This window comes from Melanostigma gelatinosum (genome assembly GCF_949748355.1).
Source record: "Melanostigma gelatinosum genome assembly, chromosome: 12".
Taxonomy (NCBI): Eukaryota; Metazoa; Chordata; class Actinopteri; order Perciformes; family Zoarcidae; genus Melanostigma; species Melanostigma gelatinosum.
The window spans coordinates 17,095,366-17,116,264 of NC_136645.1; the positions used below are offsets into that span (position 1 = coordinate 17,095,366).

The 20,899-nt window shown below is 44.2% G+C and overlaps 1 protein-coding gene across 9 annotated transcripts in view; it reads right to left on the minus strand.

The window, feature by feature from the left end:
• tacc2 (transforming, acidic coiled-coil containing protein 2) overlaps positions 1–20,003 on the minus strand; it is a 54,406-nt gene extending 34,403 nt beyond the window's left edge. For 7 of the 9 annotated variants that reach the window (XM_079280417.1, XM_079280418.1, XM_079280424.1 and 4 more), the window contains exons 1-4: positions 19,950–20,003; positions 13,396–13,619; positions 12,638–12,745; positions 2,977–3,933 (exon numbers count right to left, since the gene is read on the minus strand). In XM_079280417.1, coding sequence (XP_079136543.1) covers positions 2,977–3,933; positions 12,638–12,745; positions 13,396–13,619; positions 19,950–19,982 — 1,322 coding nt within the window. In that variant the 5' untranslated portion in view covers positions 19,983–20,003. Of the gene's footprint in view, positions 1–2,976; positions 3,934–4,748; positions 5,182–12,637; positions 12,746–13,395; positions 13,620–19,949 lie in introns of those variants that run through there. The other 2 variants (XM_079280421.1, XM_079280420.1) reach the window with 2 other exon arrangements.
• Between the last annotated feature and the right edge of the window lie 896 nt (positions 20,004–20,899).

Here is a 20,899-nt window from a genome sequence, read left to right on the forward strand (position 1 = left end):
ACAAGTGTGAAGTATTTACTGGTTCGACGGCTTTTATGTGGAGATAATGGCAGCTGACCCACTCAGGTTAACAGCCGGAGCTTTCCAACGTCTTCTTATTCCAGATATGATGGAGACGATTTATTATCATTACAATGTGAATGCAACAAGGTAGACAGAGCACATATGCTATTCTTTAGCAACACACTTCTTCACGCCCTTGTAGTTTTACTGCTGGCATTAACACCTGGAGGCTGTCCAATCGTTTTTTTATTGTTAATAATTCAGCAGTGTGCTCAAAGTCACCCCATAAGCAGTTCTTGATTCCAGAATTTACAAGGCCAGTCCAGCGATATGTAGTAATTTTCTATCACAGTCCAGATAAAAAAAACTGGTTCTCCAACCTCCACACACACATTTAGTGTAATCTACGGGAAACAGCTGGACACGAAAGTCCGGGCAGGGTGCTTAATGATAAACAGAGAGTTGTAAATAAAACCAGCTGAAAGTACTTGGAAACGTGTTCTTTTTTACGTGGTAACAATGGGAGGACCATTTCTGTCGTACAGCCAGCAGCTACCTCATACTGTCCAGACACACACACACACACACACACACACACACACACTCGTAGGCCTACTGTACACTCAACAACACATTGTTCATGAATAAATAATCAACCAACTCCCTTCTGGGACTACAGAGATTAAATTATTACTCAACGTTACATGAATGAATGACGGACGTGGTGTGATTTTCTACCTTATTAATGCAGAAAGGCACTTCAATGTTCAATCGCCATGGCAACTAGTCTATTTACAGCACAGTGTGGGCTCCAGCACATCCTCCTTCCTTTTTACTCCGGTCATTCTCAGCGTTTCATGAGTAAAAATGGCTTTACAAAAGAATGTACTACATTTTATTAAAACTAGTTGCGCAATATTTAAAAAAAAAAATGACTACGCCACTTGAATGCCTGCCGTCATACAGCAGATCAGTCAGTGGCCCTTTCCTGCTAGAGGACCCAAATAATGTATTAGCTGCTTATTTCAAAAGTCTACCATGCCAGCAAGATGTTTGGAAAAGTCACAGATCATATCTAAACACTACGGTAGTTATACTACTACTGTGATGTCTCTCCAACCTCAAATCAGGCAGCCTCAGGGGAGCACGACATGCTCGAACATGTAACTTTTCTTTTTCCAAGTACACTTTGTTCCTTATTTTCCGCCTTCTGCCCCTTCAGTTTGTATTTGTCCCTCCCCTCATTAGCACGAGTTACCTACAGACCATCTGTTGCATCAACCTGGAGGGACTTAAAACCCAAACACTTACAGTAGACACAGACAGAATAAATAGGGAACCTACTTCTTGTCAACTCACCCAGATCTCGGCCAGGGAGGAATCCATCAAACATTCAGAGCAAACTACAAGTAAGTGATGGAAATGACTTCTGCCGAGCGACCGCTGAACTCCAAAACACCAGAGGCAAAGCATGTACGTCCCAGTCCTTCTTTCCTCTGCCTGTGGGTCTGACCGACTCTGTCCCACGCACTCACGCCGCAGCACATGCTCAAGTGTTTCTCTGAACTATGGCTTTTGTTCCACTCTGTGCAAATGATTTCAGTGGGGCTGAGTGCCTGCCTAAATTCCTCCCACTACAGGCTTCAGTTCACAAAGCCGCACAGACTGAGCAGGACTGACAGCTAGGACAGCCTCTCGGGGCGGGGGGAAAAACATATGTACACACACACTTCACACACACACACACACACACACACAGACATCATTGACCATGCAGTCACATTTCTGTCTCTGGCACACGTACGCAAGTGTAACTTTATCTATGGATGAAACCTATAGTGGAAATAGCTCTGTCACTCCTCCTCCCTCCTACTCTGAACAAACCTTTATGTCTCCAACAGCAGTGATGAGACAAGTGTTGTGACTGACAAGCAGCAAGTGCTACTCTGGCATGTGGGATGGCTCCTGGGCATGCAGCACACAGCAGGAGAGCGTGACGACTAATAGAGATAACTGAAGAAGCTGAGAAAATAAATGCAGCAATAGAGCAGCTATCATTTTACTGAATTACAATATGTCAAAAAGCCACTCCTCACATAGTAAATAAACTGGGAAAACAAACCCGTAGATGCACAATGAACAGTCTGGTGACATATAAAGTCTTTCAGTCAAAGAATGACATACCGGTACATGGAAAGTCAGTCAAGCCGGAGCTGTTAAAATGCTAAAATAAATACTGAATGCACACGGCCGACGAACTGAAAGACACACTGGTTTACTGTCTATTTAACTAAGTCAAGAGTTTTAACAACATAAACGGTTTATTGCCGTGTCACCAAAACATACAAATCTGTAAGACTCTGTCTTCTTGTTCAATCCACTGTAAAACCGCTGCAGACAGCAACAACCTACCAGACGTCCTCGCGGTGTCTAAAATCAAACAAACCCACCAAGGGGAATCTCCGAGCGCATGGAAATCCATTTTAAATGTGTGACAGGCGGCACTGCTGAGCTGTAAAGCACGTGTCACCTTGCCATTCTCCCTTTTCACAAATAAATTAGCTGCAATGCAATGTCTGTTATATACCACTGTAATGGAAATGTTATGATAAGGCTTAGAAAAAATATCATTAAAAGGTCATATACAAATCCTTCTGATGTGTGCTTTGCTGTTGGAAGCCCATGTCAACCACAAAATTACCATTCTCCCCTTAAACCTGTTGGTCTTCATGGTAAAAGGCTACAATCCTGAGATTTTAGTCGATTGAGGATTACAAGGTCATGTATTTTTAATCCAGACTCTGACTGAGCTCTAAAAGAGCAGCAGCCTCATGGGGAAACATTACTCCATATTACCGTACTCACAATTGGTGAAGGAGGCTTTCACTGTAAACTCTACATTGGGACAATGAGTGGAGTTTTAAAAGAAAGATGTTGTATCAATCTTGTGATTTTACAAAGGCAGTCACTCACCCGCTGTCCTGCAGCTCCTCAGCAGGGTCCTGGACTGTTTCTGTCTCTGCAGTTTCCTCAGCTGGCACTTTAAATGGCTCCTCAGGTAGGACCTCTACAGGTCTTTCCCCTAGCTCCTCCGGCAGCTCACGGCTCAGCCTCTTCTCTGGTTCTGGGAGCTCTGTTGATGTCTTTGTTGGTTCTGGGAGCTCTTCTGGGCTTTCTGTTGATTCTAGGAGCTCTTCTTCTTTCTTGGTTGTCTCTGGGAGCTCTACTTTTCTGGTCTGTGTTGGTTCTGGGGGCTCTACTGTCTGCTGAGTTGGTTTTTGGAGCTCTACTTTCTCTGCTTCTTCTGGGAGCTCTACTGTCTGTTCTGTTGGTTCTGGTAGCTCTACTTTCTTCGCTTCTTCTGGGAGCTCTACTGTCTGCTCTGTTGATTCTGGTAGCTCTACTTTCTTCGCTTCTTCTGGGGGCTCTACTGTCTGCTCTGTTGTTTCTGGTAGCTCTACTTTCTCCGCTTCTTCTGGGAGCTCTACTGTCTGCTCTGTTGGTTCTGGTAGCTCTACTTTCTTCGCTTCTTCTGGGGGCTCTACTGTCTGCTCTGTTGGTTCTGGTAGCTCTACTTTCTTCGCTTCTTCTGGGAGCTCTACTGTCTGCTCTGTTGATTCTGGTAGCTCTACTTTCTTCGCTTCTTCTGGGGGCTCTACTGTCTGCTCTGTTGGTTCTGGTAGCTCTACTTTCTCCGCTTCTTCTGGGAACTCTACTTTCCTGCTCCGTGTTGGTTCTGGGAGCTCTGCTGTCTTCTTTAAAGGTTCAGGAAAATCCACAGGCTTCTTCACAAGATTCAGAGGAGGTATCTCGGTTGTCTTCTCTGCTGCTCGGTCTGGTGGTCGGACCTCCTCTTGTCTCAGAGGGGCATCTATTTCTTCAGTCGGAGTAAGAAACTCCAGTTGAGGAGACTCCAGAGATGGGAAGGGTCTAGAAAAACAATGCAAGAGAAGAGGGGGTTGGGGAATTTGTTGTTTAGTTTACAGCACATGAACAAGGATTGACTGACAAATGACAAATGTGTGGTTACGGGGGCTTGTGTTGCCACAAGTGTGTATGTGTGTGCAAAAGTACACGTTTGTGTGTTTGTGTATTGTTGCATTGTGTTCAGCACTGTGAGAAAAGGCTCATTCTTGCCCTGGAGAGCAGGGCCGATGTCACAGCTGATGTCATCCTTTGAATATAAAGGGCTGCATTACTTCCATTAGACTTCAAAAGGCACAGTCATCTGACCCGAGCTCAAGTCAAAACAAAGTACAGCTCTGTGTTTACCTTCTTCATTTATATTCATTATCACACAGCTCTCTGTTATATCACTCCAAACAAGTCCTGGAGATGGTGTTACTGGAATGCTAAGTTGGAAGTAAACTACAACAATATATGCATAAAAATACCTGGTAGATAGGCTGAACATCACAGATATACGGCCCGTGGGGAAATCTAAATAAATGTACATTTTCTAGCTAATTCTTCAGCTGTCAACAAACCTAAATTGGACTACACATGTGCCTTTCGCTCCGTGATGTAATTGAACAGATATGTGACAGAATGCTAACATGCTACTTTGTGTGACACATTAAGGCCCATGATGACCTCCACTGACCTTTCAGACGCGTGTGGTTGCACAGCATTTCTTTGCCATCAACATAGTTTTACCAGCGTGAACTCTCATGTATACTCCTCTAATCTCAAACTATTTTTCCTATATGATCATGACAAACACAGACGCATGCTCTTGTGTTTACCTTGAGGTCTCTTGTTTACTCTGAGAAAGGTGTGCAGCTTCTTTTAGAGCTTGAATCCAGTTTGTTTCTGGTTTTCCGGCTGTTAGTCCAGGAGCAGGACTCTCTGGCACATCGGCAGCGTCTGTGTTCACAGACACTTGTTCAACAGGAGCTTTTCCAACTGATCTTCCTTCACAGGGGGAATTGTCATTTTCTGATGCCTTAGAAAGACCAAAGGAGCCAGTGTCTTTAGCACTCCCAGTTTGACTCATGACCTCTTGCTTTGTCATTGCTTCATTGTTCCTCGCTATTATCTCAATTTGTCCCTTCCCCTGGCTGCCTGCTTTCTCTTCGTCCAAAGCTGCTTTATCTTCCTTTGTGATCTCCTCTACATCAGGGCCTTTTATGGGTGTTTGTACTCCTGGGCGGTTTTGTGTGGCTGCCGTTTTATTGGAGCTTTGGAGCTTTTGAGGCTCGCACACTGTATCCTGAATTTCACACTCCTCAGTTTCACCACTGTTGCTTTTCACAGCCGGGGCAGCACTGAAATCCTTTTCCAGAGATCCTGCTTGCCCAACCAGAGAACTGAATAGGTTTGTCTGAATTTCTCCAGCCTGGTTTTCACCTGTAATAACTGCTGTATGAATGCCTTGACTGTCTGTGCTGACCTTTGATGAAACAGACGTTTGGATAGGTGATGTCTCAGGTTCCTGTGATGCTGACTCAACAGATACAGCAGTGTTCTTTGAGCTCTCTGGTTTTCCATGTTGGTCTTGACAGGCAGCTGATAGATTGCCTTTTTTCTGACCTTTACAGACCAGATCACTCGCAAACACAGTGTCTGTATCTGACCCAACTACCCCTGACGCGGGGCGTTCATTCTCATCCACCCGCTGTCTTATCTCACCTACATGAGAGCAAGCTGTTACTCGCCCCATGTCAGCCGAGGCATTTCTCTCAGCCGTCTTTCCAAATCCTTCCAAATCACTGGCAAGGTGAGACGGCACATAAACCCTGTCAACCGCTGCTGCAGATTGAGCTCCCTCTCCCTTGGCTTTCTCTGAACCCGTTGCTCGTTCATTGCCACTGCTGTCATCACATGTCAACTCATCCTTGTTTCCTGACTGACACAAACTCCAAACAGAGCTGTCTCCTCCCTCTACCACCCCTTTCACCCCTAAAGATAGTGCTTGGATCTGCCCGACCTGACTGTTAGTCTTTTCTCCCCGCCCTAGGCAGCCACCTGATAATTCCTCTGTCGGATGTCTGGATCCCAGACGCCACCGCTGTTGCTCCTGTTGCTGAGCAAAACAGTTTGGCTCTGGTGTGGACTGTGATTGGCCAAGAGCTGCACTCAAATCTGGTCCTGTGTCCCTGTCGGAGCTGCATTCCAGTGTTGCTGTCGGGGTTTGGCGCAAACTCGGGTCGTAAACAGTGTGAGGTTCAACACCAGACTCTACATTAGCACTTAGTCCATCCCCAGGTGACCCTGCAGGTTTTGCGGAAGGTAAGGAAGAAGTCTCTGTCTGGCTTTTAGATGCAATGACACTCTCTCTTTCTCCTTCATCCTTAATGTCCATTACTGTTGATTCAGTCTTTTGAACTTTATGTTCATGTGGTGGCTCCAGGTCTTTAATTTCCTCTACAGCCTCTTTATCTGGCCCATTACACCGTTGTGGTGTCTTTCCTGTCTGCAGCTTGCTGCTGTCTGCTGTTTCCTTTTGATTATCCATTGTCGCCTCCTCAACTCTTTTCTTTTCCTCTGCAAACAGCACAGAGGTCTGATCTCCCAGTTTCTCGTTCATATCGTTTTCTTTAATGTTAACATAAGCCTCTTTGGTAGGCAGGTCAGAGCTGCGTCGGCAGCTGATATTAATGAGATCATCTGTAATGGAGGCTTCAACAATATCAGGTTTAATGCCAATAGAGCCTGGCTTAGTGTGAGATAGAGGTATTACATTATCAGACCCACCCTTTGCCAGTACATCCACTGCACCAGGTGGCTGAGGAGTAGACAGATTTACATCTTGAGGAAATGGAATATTTACATTGTTAGCTGCAGAATTCTCAAGTTCAGCCACAGATTCCACAACATAATTTTCGTCCAGTTTCGAACAAGTCTCATCTGCTTTAACGCTGAAATCGCCGTGCTCCAGATCCTGTGCTAAAGACATTTGTGTCATTTCCCTGCTCTTGTTGCCATCAACCTCTCCCTCGACTTTGGTGCTGTCACCATCAGCGCCGCAGTTATCTGTGTGCTCAGGAAGAGAGATATCACAGTCTGTAATGAACTCCAAGTGACTCAACATCGGGCCAGGACACCGCAGCACTAAAGAAGAGTTACTGGAACATTGCTCGATAACAGGAATTGACTGGTCAGAGACCGTCACTTCTGAAGTCGCTGATTCGTCCTTTGTCTGATCAGCAGATTGAACTGTGGGCGTCATGGCATCTGTGGTAACTAGTTCATGAGGTGTTTGATCCAATTGGGTGGGAGGCTGATAACTGGGGTCACTAGGCTTTGTTTGAAGAGAGGCTGTGCAGATCATGGTCACAGTTTCAGTTTTTGAACAGGACTCAAGGTTTGTAGAGAGCTGCCCACCAGCTAACTCAGCAGAGACGTCACTTAAAGGCTTGCAGGTGACATCATCAGCTGGACGCACAGAACATGAGGAGAGAGGATGTTGGTTACCTTCGTCATTAATCAAAGGTGACTCCTGAGGCTCAGCATGTATCTTATCTATCTCTTTCTCAGTCGACAAACACAGATTTACAGCACCCTTCTCTGGTTCCGCCTGTGATTGCTTTGTCCCCTTCGCTGACACCTGTTCAACAGTTGAATGATCAGCCTCAGAGGTGGCTCTTTCTGCTGTTTGTGAAAGGTCACCGGTCTGATTCTTCTCAGTAGCACATGGGGGCTGTTTTGAGCGGGCCTCGCCCACTGACTGTAAATCCACAGTGTTTCTCTTCAAGTTGTCGTGACCTGACGCATCGATGTTAATCTTCTCCCTGGTAACTTTAGTCCCTGTACCTCCTTCATCCAAATGGACATCTTTCTGTGGCTTTGGAAAGTCGGCTGAGCTCTGTTTTGCTAGTTCATCTGTGGCACGAGCTGCATTTGTCGGGATTTCTGGCTTTTTCAAGCCAAGAAAGTCTGGGAAGGTGTAGCTGGCCTCAACCACAGGATGGTGCAAGCTCTCGTATACAGTCAGCGGAGGCAAAGAGGCGCAGCCCATAGCCGACACCGACATGTCCCTGAGATCCGCAGAGGAACTGCCTTCTTGTTTCACAGTGTCCGCGAAGTGAACTCTGTTGTTGCCTCTACTGTTGCCTCTACTGCTGTCACATACGTACACACCCACAACAGACATAGCACCTCTTTTGCTCTGGTTCTGGGCTTGGAACTCAGCTGCACTTTCGGCTGTCCTGGTTTCTGTTGTGCTACTCTCAGGCTGGACCTGTTGATTGCTGTTCGCTCGTCGCTCGGCTGGGATTTGTTGTGAAGTAGTCAGATGCTGAGGTGTGATTAAAGGCAAGAAGACTTGGCTGCAGATTCTCTCTGTCTCTGTGATCGATGACTCCTCACAAGCGTGTCCCACAGACAGGGCTGGCTCTGCAATCAAATTCTGTTTGAGATCAGCCCTTACCCCTCCGTTTGTATTGCTGGAGCTCCGTTCAGGGTGCGTGAGGAGAGGTAAAATTGCTGCTCCATGCTGCTCCTGGCAGGGCTGAGAGAGACGGTCCTGTTCGGTGCAGATACTCCCAGAGATGGCAGCAATCGGCTCACTCCAGCTCTGCGACCTCAGCTGTGACTCGGCAACATCGGTGGGCGGATGCGTCTCAGTCCCAGCTGATGACACCCCGCTAGCATAGCCTTCTGGCTGGCTGAATGAACTGTGCTCTCTGGCCAGCCCTCCTTTCTCTCCCACCACCTCTCCTCCTCCTCCTCCTCCTCCTCCCCCTCCTCCTCCTCCTCCTCCTCCTCCTTCCAATCCCGCAGCGCCGTGATCCTGACAATCAGGACCAGTGAGTAGCCCAAAGGGAGTAGTATTGATATCGGCTTCTAAACGGAGAGCCTCTCTTTCTTTGTCTCCCTCATCAGCTGGTATCTCTGTGTCTGCACTGCGGACGGTTGTCTCTCTCGGTCCCTTCATTTCAGTCTCAGCCGAGTTGTGTGGCATTTTGCTGCTGCAGCTTTCCTCAGATGCAGCCTCTCCCTCTTTGGCTGTGAATGCAAGTGAGCATTTGCCCTGTGAACAGATTAATGCGAGCTGAGGAAGGCTGTCCAGGAGTCCTTTTTCTATTCCTCCCAGTTCTTTCTCTCCTACTGCTTTCTCACTCTCTGCGATTGCTACAGTAGCTACTCTCACCAGTGAATCACGCCTCTCGCTTTCTCCCTCTCCCTTGCTTTCTATCACTTCTGGCATCGTGGGTGTTGCCAGTGGCAACGCAGCAACCACCACTAAAGCCTCTTCAAGGGCTCTCTCCACGCCGCTCGCTCCCACACAAGTTCGGGTGTTGGAGAGTGGGCTGTGATTCTCATGTGTGAGTATCGCTGCTTCTGAGGTAACTTCAGCCTCCTGTGTTTGTGCATCTGATCTCTTATCAGGACAAACAGCTGGATTGATAACTGCAGTTTGGACATATGTCATGGGTGTATTTTGGTTGTCGATGACACCTCCGATTACATGTTGCTTCCGCTGTGGGCTTTCATCTGAGCTGTGATTAATGCCACATGGGGTGTCCGTATGGTTGTGGTTATCTGAATGATGAGGCCTCTGGTTGGACGCAGGTGCACAGGCCGAGTCAGTAAGATGATCCTGCCTGCTATGAGAGGATGATAGTGGGGGGCTGGGGCTGTGCTTTCCCCCGGGACTCAGCTGTTGATTGGAGTCACACCCATTATCAGGCTGCTCCCCACAAATCACAGTGGGAGCGTCTGCCTGCCTCACTGATTCGACATTTGCTGTTGAATCTGTGTGATTTCCTGCATTCTTGAGAGACACCGCCTGTAAATCATTTTCAGGTTGTACTACTGTCTTTGCTTTCTGTTCAGTCTCTGCGTACTTCTCTTCTATCTTCTTCTTTTTCCTTTGTTTCTTTTTGTCTTTCTTCTTTGCCTTTTTCTCCTGCCCGGCCTGTTTGTCACATACGTTCGTCCATTTGTCTGTGTTTGACTCCTGATCTCCCTCTCTGTAATTGTTTGCTCCTGCAGTCGTCTCTGTGAATGCATCTTTACTGCACTCTGGTGTTTTATTGACTGAATCATCTGCCTCTCCTGTTTCAACTATACAAACGTTAATACTGGACTCATCAGCACAATTCTCTTTCTTTATATCTATAATCTCTGTTATTACCTCTATACCTTTCTCCCTAATCACAGTATTACAATCTAGAGTGCCATGTTCCTCAATGGCTGCATTAGAATTGACATGTTCCTTTCTAAAATTGTCTCTCTGCTCAGAGAACGCAAGATCTTTAAATAAATCTGTAGTTGTTTCTAATTGTGTACGTGTGGGTGTTTCCTTTTCCTGCTCCTCTATCTTAATGTCTTTTTCTGTCTTCATCTCTGGACATTTATCCAGGCTCTGTTTTTCTTTCATTTCACTCTCTGTCTTTGCTGCCGTAGCACTATTCCCAATGCCCAATATGTAATTCCTGAAACTAAACACAACTGTATCCGTCTGACTGTTTGCTGCCTCACTGTCTCCGTGTGTACTCTTGTTTCCATGGACACCGTTGCTATGTCCTGGCTGGACTGCGATTGGAGGCAGTGACGATGACTCATTGGATTTATTAACCATCGCTTCTCCAGTTTTCTTCCCTACATCGTTAACCGTCTCAGACGTGGTGCTGGGGGTTCCTCTGGCATTAAGTATGCCCAGTGAGGCCATTTGTTCTTCACATTCCTGGTAGGCCTCTTGGAGTTCCTGGTCTAGGAGCACCGATAGGGGAGGGGCCACGGGTCGGACAACCGGGTAAGGTGCGGCAGCTGGCCGAGCTGAAGGCTGAGCATCTGTGAGAACCGGGTCGCTGTCATGAGGCCTGAGGCAAGGGTAGGGTGACACAGTTAAGAGTCTAGCTGGCAGACAGCTGGTCATTCCACGATGCCACAAAGCGCTGCTATTGGCAGAGCCCATGCTCAGACACAGCACTCCACGATATGCACACACAACACACAACTGTACTCAGGAAGTCTATTTTGTGATGTACATTCCCCTAAAATAAATAATAACAACTCTCTCTCTCTGAGCATATGCTTGTTATTGAACATGCAGGTCTGTGCATACACACCAAAACATGGTTAATTTAGGCGTTACACTACCTATGCAATTGTCCTGTGCATAGCGATTTTCAACAATCCTTTAATTATAATTTCCTTATTTTGATGTGACTGCCTGATTTTCTAATTGTACCAAAAGCTTAACAGGGATGTATATGCCGATATTTTTCATGCTTACCTTTAAAGTATGAACCTAGTACTACTAGTAGCAACTACTACGAACCAAGGTGCATCCATATACTGTACATTAGTAACCACGAAGGAATGTCTTTGTTCTAGTCACAGCCGTTGTGTACAGTGATTATGTATACTGAGCAATACTGCCTATGACATCATTCTGATCGCTGTAATGAACACTCAACTCTATGCTGTAACTGTAAATGCGACATGCTACATTACAGCCTTGTTATCATGACCTTAAGAAAGAAAGGGATGGTCACAAATCCTGTCACCATACAAACAACTTTACACATGCTCGCGCTTATTCACCAAAACAAATACTGCCTCATAATATACTGTCCGTCAAATGACATCAAAGCAGTGGCATTGCCCTGCTGAACACTCCCTGAAGTGCAGAGCAAGCATCATCATGTTGGAGTGCTTGGAGTAAACCACCCCCCCCCCCCCCACAAAACCAAGTCCTTATCTATTTCTTTAATGAACGCAGCCACCACTACAGTCATTATTCATGTTGAGATGTGAATCAATAAAGTGAGAAATAATGTCACTAAGCGTCACTGCATGTCAGTGGTTAATACGGTCTCAGCATAAAGGCTTGCAGACACAAAAGCCCTGACAACATGTTACTCACCTCACCAACCTGCTGCTCAAGCCTGCATCTTGTTCACCTGGCACTTCTTACCGAAAGGGAGGAGCAGCATATTCGACTGAACTGTTTGCAGCTGGAAAGTTTTGCTGTGCAACAAGCTGTTGCCTGCCGTATCTACCTGAAGTGGAATGGACCAGGTGCGTCTGACATTATGACATTTTTACACTGTGTATGTCCTGTAACTCTACATTTGGCTTCTCTATTTGTACTTTCTGCAGTTTGAGAATTTGAATCTATCCAGTGAATGTTTTGCACAGTACTTATTTACTTAAGACTTTGTAAAGACTACTTATAACTTCTATTGTGAGTTACTCTTTTTGCGTGCCCCCAAGTCAAGTGGTACATCATTGTAGTTACTAAAGAGTCCCTCATTACTTCATGATCATCTGTCGGCATTTACTTCGTTACTGTGTTACCCTTATATTAAACTCATAGTCATACACATTCAAATCAAGCAACAATTAATTCGTTCTACTAGCACCAGAAGTTGGGTTGTCAGAACACATTAAAGCCTCAGACAATTAGTGCAATTAACCTCAGCGCTCGGACAAAAGCAGAATGCCAGGCAACACTTGAAACAGAACATTAAGTCAGTCTGCAGATAATTCACCCAAGCATGAAAACAAATGACCACACCTCAAGCCAAGCCTGCTCAGACAGGCAACACCCAAACAGGCGATGTCCATCACAGGTTGGTTTCACTCCATGCTCCCTGTTTTTACTCTTTATCCTCCCTGCTGATCACACTCCCACAGCACATGCCCGGTTCTCCCCAATCATGCTGACTCGACGTGGTACCTTGTATCTAGAACCACCAGTGGTCGACTGACTTCAATGTGGTGCTGCAGGCCCGCCAGCAGGGGGTTCACCTGCTCACATTTCCTCTCACCTGAGCTAGTCTGAGCTCTGCCAACACAAACCCACATGTACAAAGACACTTGATTAGCTTTCAGCTTGACTGAATAACTGGTACAAATCTGTTCCCTTAAGGCAATAAAGCAAGTAAGATAAGTATCCAATACATTATTCTGCAGTAATACAATAGTAATAGTTTAGTTTAGTGAAGGCTGGTGTATTTAAACACTATATTGTATTTTTTTTACCTTGTTTAAAAACCTTGCTAATATCAACACTACGTATGATAAACTGCTTCCTGTGTGTAGGCAAGTTTGATCAAAAGTAAAGTTCAGACTTTTGAATGCCTGTAGAATCTAAAGCTAATCACATTGTCTGTATATGTGTTAGCCCTGCAATTTACTGGCACCCTATCCAGGGTCATTGTTTGCCTCTCACCCAGATTCATATTTCCTCCGAACTGTCACCAAAAGCCAAGCGAGAACTTGTCTTTCTCCTTTCTGTGATAACAAGTCACGGTTTCGTCTTGACATTATGAGAGAGACTGTGAAAGCCATAACCTGCATAATTGTATGTGTGTGTGTGTGTGTGTGTGTGTGTGTGTGTGTGTGTGTGTGTGTGTGTGTGTGTGTGTGTGTGTGTGTGTGTGTGTGTGTGTGTGTGCGTGCGTGTGTGTGTGTGTGTGTAACCACTTAACTTACCCCAACGAGGACTCCCAGATGAACTCACTGCTGAAGTCCAGACTGGGCAGCAGGTCATGTGGAAACTCAAGCTCGTCCTGGTCTGCAGATGCACCTCTGCTCTCCTCCACTCCGGTGATGACTGTGAGGTCTGGTCCAGACAGCAGACTCAGCTGGCTGCTCGAGGCTTCGGTCAGAAGCGCCCTGTCGTCCCTCCGGGTCAAAGTCGCAGCGTGAGCTTCGGCCTGCGGGACAGCAGAACATAAATGTAAAGAGCTACACGCTTGAGTCTCTGCTGCGCTGTACATGACAGAGTGTGTAGTTAAACAAGTGTGAGCATGTTGCGTGCAAACATGGGAACACCAACATATTCAATGCTCAAAGCCAACACACATCAACCAACAAATAACTCCACCCACGTGTTGAACTATTAAATAAAGTGTTGCTTGTGTAGTAATGCAAAGGTCATATTGACTGGAGCCTCTATCGCTGTTTCTCAACTTGCTTATCTGATACTATTACTGTGATTAAAGCATTATAGCCTAGAATTTAAACCAGGCTCTCTGCAGCTTTGTTTACAGTGCACTCTTGAGCCTCACATAACTATTCTTACAGGAAAAAAAGGAACTACTTATTTCATTCCAGTCTGGTGCTTTGCCCCTTACAAGGAAGTCTGATACAAACATTTCACCCAGCAAGTAACACCAGTCATTAAAGACGAAGCAGTCCTGCCGGTACAACAAGTACAATCACGCGGTTTAATCATTGTCGAGAGCATTTTTTAAAGAAACAATTAGTGTCGTTCATTCTTACCTTTATCAGTGAATAATTAAGATATAGAGGAAAAGCCTGCCTTTAATACGTGACTTAAAATCTGGCTTGAAATCTTGCGTGTAGCCAATACATGGAGCACTTGGCCTTTTCTGTCTGTCCCACTGGTTGACAGACAGAATCACACAGCCTCACCACAGCCTCACGCCACAACACTTGGCTGTGGCATCGCGTTGCAGCAACACTGACCTCACAACACACAACACTCAACTGTGGAATGTTTTTCCCCACACAGGCCGCCTCAGTGTACAGCAGGGAAAGTTTCCATCATTTCACCCAGTCAGATATAAACTGAGGTGTGCAGGTGCAAGCAAATGTGAACTTGCGCAGATACATATAAACATGTGCAGATGTAACGCAGCCCTTTAACACTCAGTACGTCTGGAACATGTGAGCGGTCCTGTTTTTAGCAAATTACAACGCGAGTTGGATTTAACGTGCGAGTACAGAAGGATGAAACACTGCTGAGGTAATGCTCTCCGCTGAGTATCAGCTGAGATTCAGAATTGAATCTGTTCCTTCATTATTTATGAACCAGTAGTAGACAGCATGGCTGCACACAGAAGAAGGTGATTCACTCTTTTTGGAGACAAGTATATGTACACTTGCATTCTCACTCGTTTACATTATTATTCCATTAATGTAGTAATGTAGCCAAATTTGCATTACATTGATTGAATAAAAAAAATAATCACATGTTAAACTCCTTCAGGATAGAATACAAAATGCCACCTCTCCCCTTACTGGTGCACTTACTGGATGTGGATACTGGAGACGGGTTAAGTGACACTGTGTGTACTGGGGAGGCTCTCACCTGTTCAACCACTACAAAGAGTATCCTTTGTGTGACACATACAGCCCAGATGGAGGATCACACACATGAATGTTGCTCACACAAATACAATAATAAAACAAAGTTAAAACGTTGACTCCTCCAGGCCTTTAAAACTAATTTCAAAGAATGTTGGCCAATTATGTAGCTGCTCTCAATTATGTAGCTGCTCTCTTCACTGTGTGTGCCAAGCTCAAGCAATATTCGGTTATTTTTAAACGTACTTTATTTAGACTACTCCTGCTAAAAAGTTGCAAAACAACATGAAACATGAAAGAACAACAGAGTGAAAGAAACTGAACCCGCTCTGAATGCCTGTGATCTCCATGCTGCTGTCATTTTAGTGGTCTCGTGTGACGTCACAGTTTAGCTGTCGGCCATGTTGGAGTACACACAAAGCCACTGGCATGCACGGCTGAGTCGCATAACCTATCGGTGGTGAACTTTTGTGCTGTCTTTGGTTGTGGCAGCAGAGCTGATAGACACAAGAAATCATTCTTTCGTTTGCCAGCGGTCATTACACATCAAGGAAATGACACGAAGGAGCTATCCAAGCGACGTCGCCAGAAATGGCTGTCACGCATCTCTCGAGATATAAAGGAATGGAATTTGGCGTACACTAGAGTATGTGCGGATCACTTTATAAGTGGTCAGTGATTTTATTTACTAATTCGTTTGTGAACAGTATTTAATAAAGGAAATATAAATTAAACTTGGACATGAGAAGGTTACCGAAGCTTCATCGGCCCGTGACAGCAGTCGGTACCAGAGACGTGTCGAGCGTGAAACACATAGATGCAGCCACAGCATTGCTTGATATGAGTTTAACGTCGGATCATATATATATATATATATATATATGTATATATATATATATATATACATACATATATATATATATATATATATATATACATATATATATATATATATATACATATATATATATATATATATATATATATATACATATATATATATATATATATATATATATATACATATATATATATATATATACATATATATATATATATACATATATATATATATACATATATATATATATATATACATATATATATATATATACATATATATATATATACATATATATATATATATATACATATATATATATATATACATATATATATATATACATATATATATATATATATATATATATATATACATATATATATATATATATATATATATATATATATATATATATATATATATATATATATGTATATATATATATATATATATATATATATATATATATATATATGTATGTATATATATATATATATATATATATATATATATATATATATATATATGTATGTATATATATATATATATATATATATATATATATATATATATATGTATGTATATATATATATATATATATATATGTATGTATATATATATATATATATATATATGTATGTATATATATATATATATATATGTATGTATATATATATATATATATATATACACATATATATATATATATATATATATATATATATATATATGTGTATATATATATATATGTGTGGGGGGGGGATGAAGTTAGGAGTTAGTTGAAAGTGAATTCCTACACACACGCACACAATGACATGCATGTACAATGTAAACAAACACACGTGTCTGTTTGCGCTGAGTAAACATTGAATATTGCTAAATATCGGACCAGATCTGTATATATTTACCCTTCCAATGACGAGATGAGAATTGTCGACGACCGTTGCTTTGACGTCTCGGACCCATCCACTGACAACTGATTATAAGCGTCGAGCCCTTTGTAGCACTCCAGCTCGTCTTTTGTGTAAGGACTGGGGGTGTTCACGAGATACGTGTAGATGTTGGCGTAGTTTACCGATGGAAGATAAGTAGGATCGGCACTGAAACGATCTGCACTCATCGTATAGGGATCCAAGTTACCAATAACCTTCAATTTGGCCAGGTAGCGAACCTTTGATGCACTATCCAGTGATTCAAAGTATTGTATTTTCGCCGCACTTCCTTGTTTACGCGCCGCCATGTAGGATCTGTATGTACTCCAACATGGCCGACCGACCTCGTAACTAAGGAGATCGTGACGTCGGTGAGACCACTCCATTACTGTTACATAATAGAGTAATACAAAAAACAATTATTCCACACCTTAACAGCCGTGCTTACAGACAACAGCATGTCGATTTAATCAGTAGATGTTTGCATGTTGACATGTCTTGGGTTTCCTGTTTGCAGCCTGAACTTTCTCACCTTGCCATCAAGAAAAGATAAAGTCAAAACGGAAACAGATCTCTGATATCAGCTCAGAACAGCTCAAACAGAATAACAATGGCCAGCACCAGGGGGCATAGCATGTCCAAGTTCACAGCTACTCGCAACACTCATTCGCAATATGACTGGCCCCTGAATGAAGAAGGGGAAGCCCAGTGAGATGGAAGGCAGAGCCCTTGTGTGAGTGAGCCTGACCCCCACACAGAAAGCCCTGTCTCTCATTCATTAACCCGCAGGAACAAAACAGAAAGCAAGCTGAGGTTGCCTGGAAACTGCTACTTGTCCAACAGTCATGAACACATGACTGTTGTAAACATGGAGGGGGCGGTGCTAAAGCACAAACCACGCCCTCGCTTGCGCGTCTCGGGCGCAAACAGACACATCGCATAGATTTCAACACGTCCACTCTGTCTCTCTCTCTGTCAAGTTCCATCCCTGTGCTGCACTTACCCGGCAGTGTGCTCCGCTGTGCTTGAAGGTGACTCTACACTGCGGTGCGGCGCGGTGCGGCTCCTCCGCTACCCTTCTACCTTGCTCACTGTGTACAGGCAGTCTCTGCAGAGCTCTGTGCGTTGTAGGGGCGACACAAACATGCTGCAACACATGCTGCTGACGCTCACTCTGCTCTCCTGTACTGACTCAGCTAACTTCCTCCTCCTCCTTTCCACACTCCTGTGCTCTCCTCTGCTGCCGCTCCCCTGTTAAATCTCGCAGCGCGTCTGGAGACGCTACGCAGGCAAACACAGCTTGCTGGTACTGACTTGACTGGGCTGGTCACGGGGAGAGTGCCGAGCATTCTCCTCCCCTTCTACTGTAAACTCTCTCTTCCCTCCTCCTCGGTCTCCCCCTTCCCTCCTTTCTTTCTTCCGTCCTATCCACCTCTGCGCACTTCTATTGCTGCTGTGTCTTCTGGCTCGTTGCACTGACTGACTGACCGTGCCTCTGCAGGTGAATGCCGGGAATAAGGCCAAGGGTCGGGCCTGCAGTGACCCCCTGAGAGCGGATCAGGTTACACTCCAAGCACCTTTGGTTACACACACACACACACACAGTGGGCACAAACACACAACATCCTACTGCATTACAAAAGCTGCCACTTCATCCAACTTTGACATCTGGTAAGGAATGACATCACCAGTACACATGGACATGACAGCACCTTCACCGTGACACTTAATTAGCACCCCCTCCCCTGCCATTTAAACACCATGTGTTCCTCTTGAATGCCTCTTGGGTAACAAACACAAATGCACAAACATCTGTCAGCACACTGAATGTTTTCAGCTGTAAGTGTCTCATGTGTCTTTTCACTTGGTATTAAGCCAACAACAATATTATCTTCTGTGTATTTTTGGAGGCCTTTCTTTCAAAACAAATCTACAAAACAAACAACCAGGTCACAAAACCAGCTACCGGTAATAAAGAGATTTGCAAAGGATGGATTTTCCAAAGTCATGCACATTTGAATAAAAATAGACCTCAACTCATGACCTTATTGCAGCAAACCCTGTATGGACAAACAAATGTGTCGCCTGAAGGGATACTGACATACATGTGAAAGAGTTTGAAATCTGTTTACGTTTCCCAAAATGCCACTTTAACAGTAAGCACTCTCGTATGATTGCTTTGCTTTTCGTGATGCAAGTTGTAATAAACAGGCACAGTTGTGTCTGTGCCCTTTAGAAGATAAGATAAAGGACACACTTTCTGATTTTGAGTATAAAAACATATCCACAGCACACAGGGAGGAAAAGTGGGGCACTATTGACAGCCATAACAAAATCATAGTTTCTAAGATTTAATTTTTATTTTGAAAAGATGCATGAAGACACACACACACACACACACACACACACACACACATTTTATACCTGTAGAGAGTCATTTTGATTTTCCTGTGGTGGAAACAGAAGAACATTGTCTGGAGCGCCCTCTTCTGGCTGTAACAGGGAGTGAAAGAGTTCAACGCTACATTACAGTATACAGCAGTAATCACTGAAAACAGATCACTGTTGTGTTTCAGGCAAAAGTAACGATGCTAGGCCTCACTCTGCATTCACATCTAATGAGGAGACATATGATTTGAATAATCCTATTAAGATAATCCTGAATTCCACCGCTGAAGTCCTGTCACATGTGGAAATGACTGATTCTCTATTGCTGTCTTTTTTTTAAACTACAAAGTACAAAAATACACAAAAAAATAGATTCTTAAAACAAGCTAATCCAGCAACAGCACTACATGCACACAAGGGATCATGGATTTCATTAGCAGCAATCCAGGTGTGTAGCAGTCGACACAGATGGCATAAACAGCTCATATTGATCTTTACCTCTGCTTTACAACAGTTAACTGGAGTTAATAACAGTAAAACGGAGCAAAGCGTGTTATCTAAATGCTTATTAGACAAGCCTCAATTAAGCCTGGGAACGTACACAGCTCCCAGTACGTGCCGTGTGTTTGACTGAAGCCAACCGTTCGTCATCATGTGAGCCAGTATTAGTATTGTTAGTATTGTTATTGTTAGAGCCCGAGGCATGTACAGCAGCACGGGGGCAGCAAGTAGCAATCTCAGCCATCCAAAGCCGGCGAGCTCGCCCTTACCAACGCTTCAGTTGTGCTGCTCTCGTTCCCCATGGCTCAGCCAGCTGCAGGGCCACAACTGCCCCGACTGACAGCCTCTCACATCAGCTGGCTGAAAGACACCGGCACAGAAGGACCGTCAGAGTACGACTATTCCCAGAGAGACGCAGACTGAACAGGGGATCTGTGGTCCCTCAGTAGTCACAGACTCCTGCTGCACAGGATTAGAGGTCTCTGGTATGAGGTTGAACAAGCAGGGAGGGAGAATGGTTGAGTGTGTGTGTGTGTTGCTTTAGAGATTAGGGACCTGGGATGCAAGACCTCCCTCCCAGACCAAAGTGCAGGCTTTACCTCTGCTGATGTGGGTTTATAATCAGATACAGCTTCCTCACAGCATCTTGTAATTATAAAAATGATTTCTAGATTACTTTAATGGTACATCTACTATGACCAGCAGGCCCCCTCTGGTCTGGATTACCTCAAACAAATGGCATTGCCTCCCAGAATAAAAACACCTTGACATGCAGTGTGCTGCGACTGAGCGACTGTAGCATACTGACACAGTGACTGAGGCTCAGTAAGGTAATCCTCGTGTGGTAAATAACAGACTGCTCACGAAGTCAACAGGCTGTTGCAATCATTCCGGCGCATCTCTAATCTGTAATCACGACATAAACAGTATGTTTTAGAAAGGCTTTGTAAAGATATTTGAATTGTTGGAAGAAGAGGACAAAAGTTTTTCGCCGTGGACTTATTTTATATCAAATACAGGTATAATCACTGTCATAACTCCTGTCAAATATTCTCTGACAATCATCTTTCTTGTTTATTTCTTTGTTGTATGAATTGCAGCTGAGCAGTAAACGCTCGCGCCGACAGAAATGTTGTTTGTGCATTCCTCATATATGACTGCGGGGACTGTACGGTGTATAGTCAGGAAGCACTGACCTGAATATGCAAGACTTTATAAA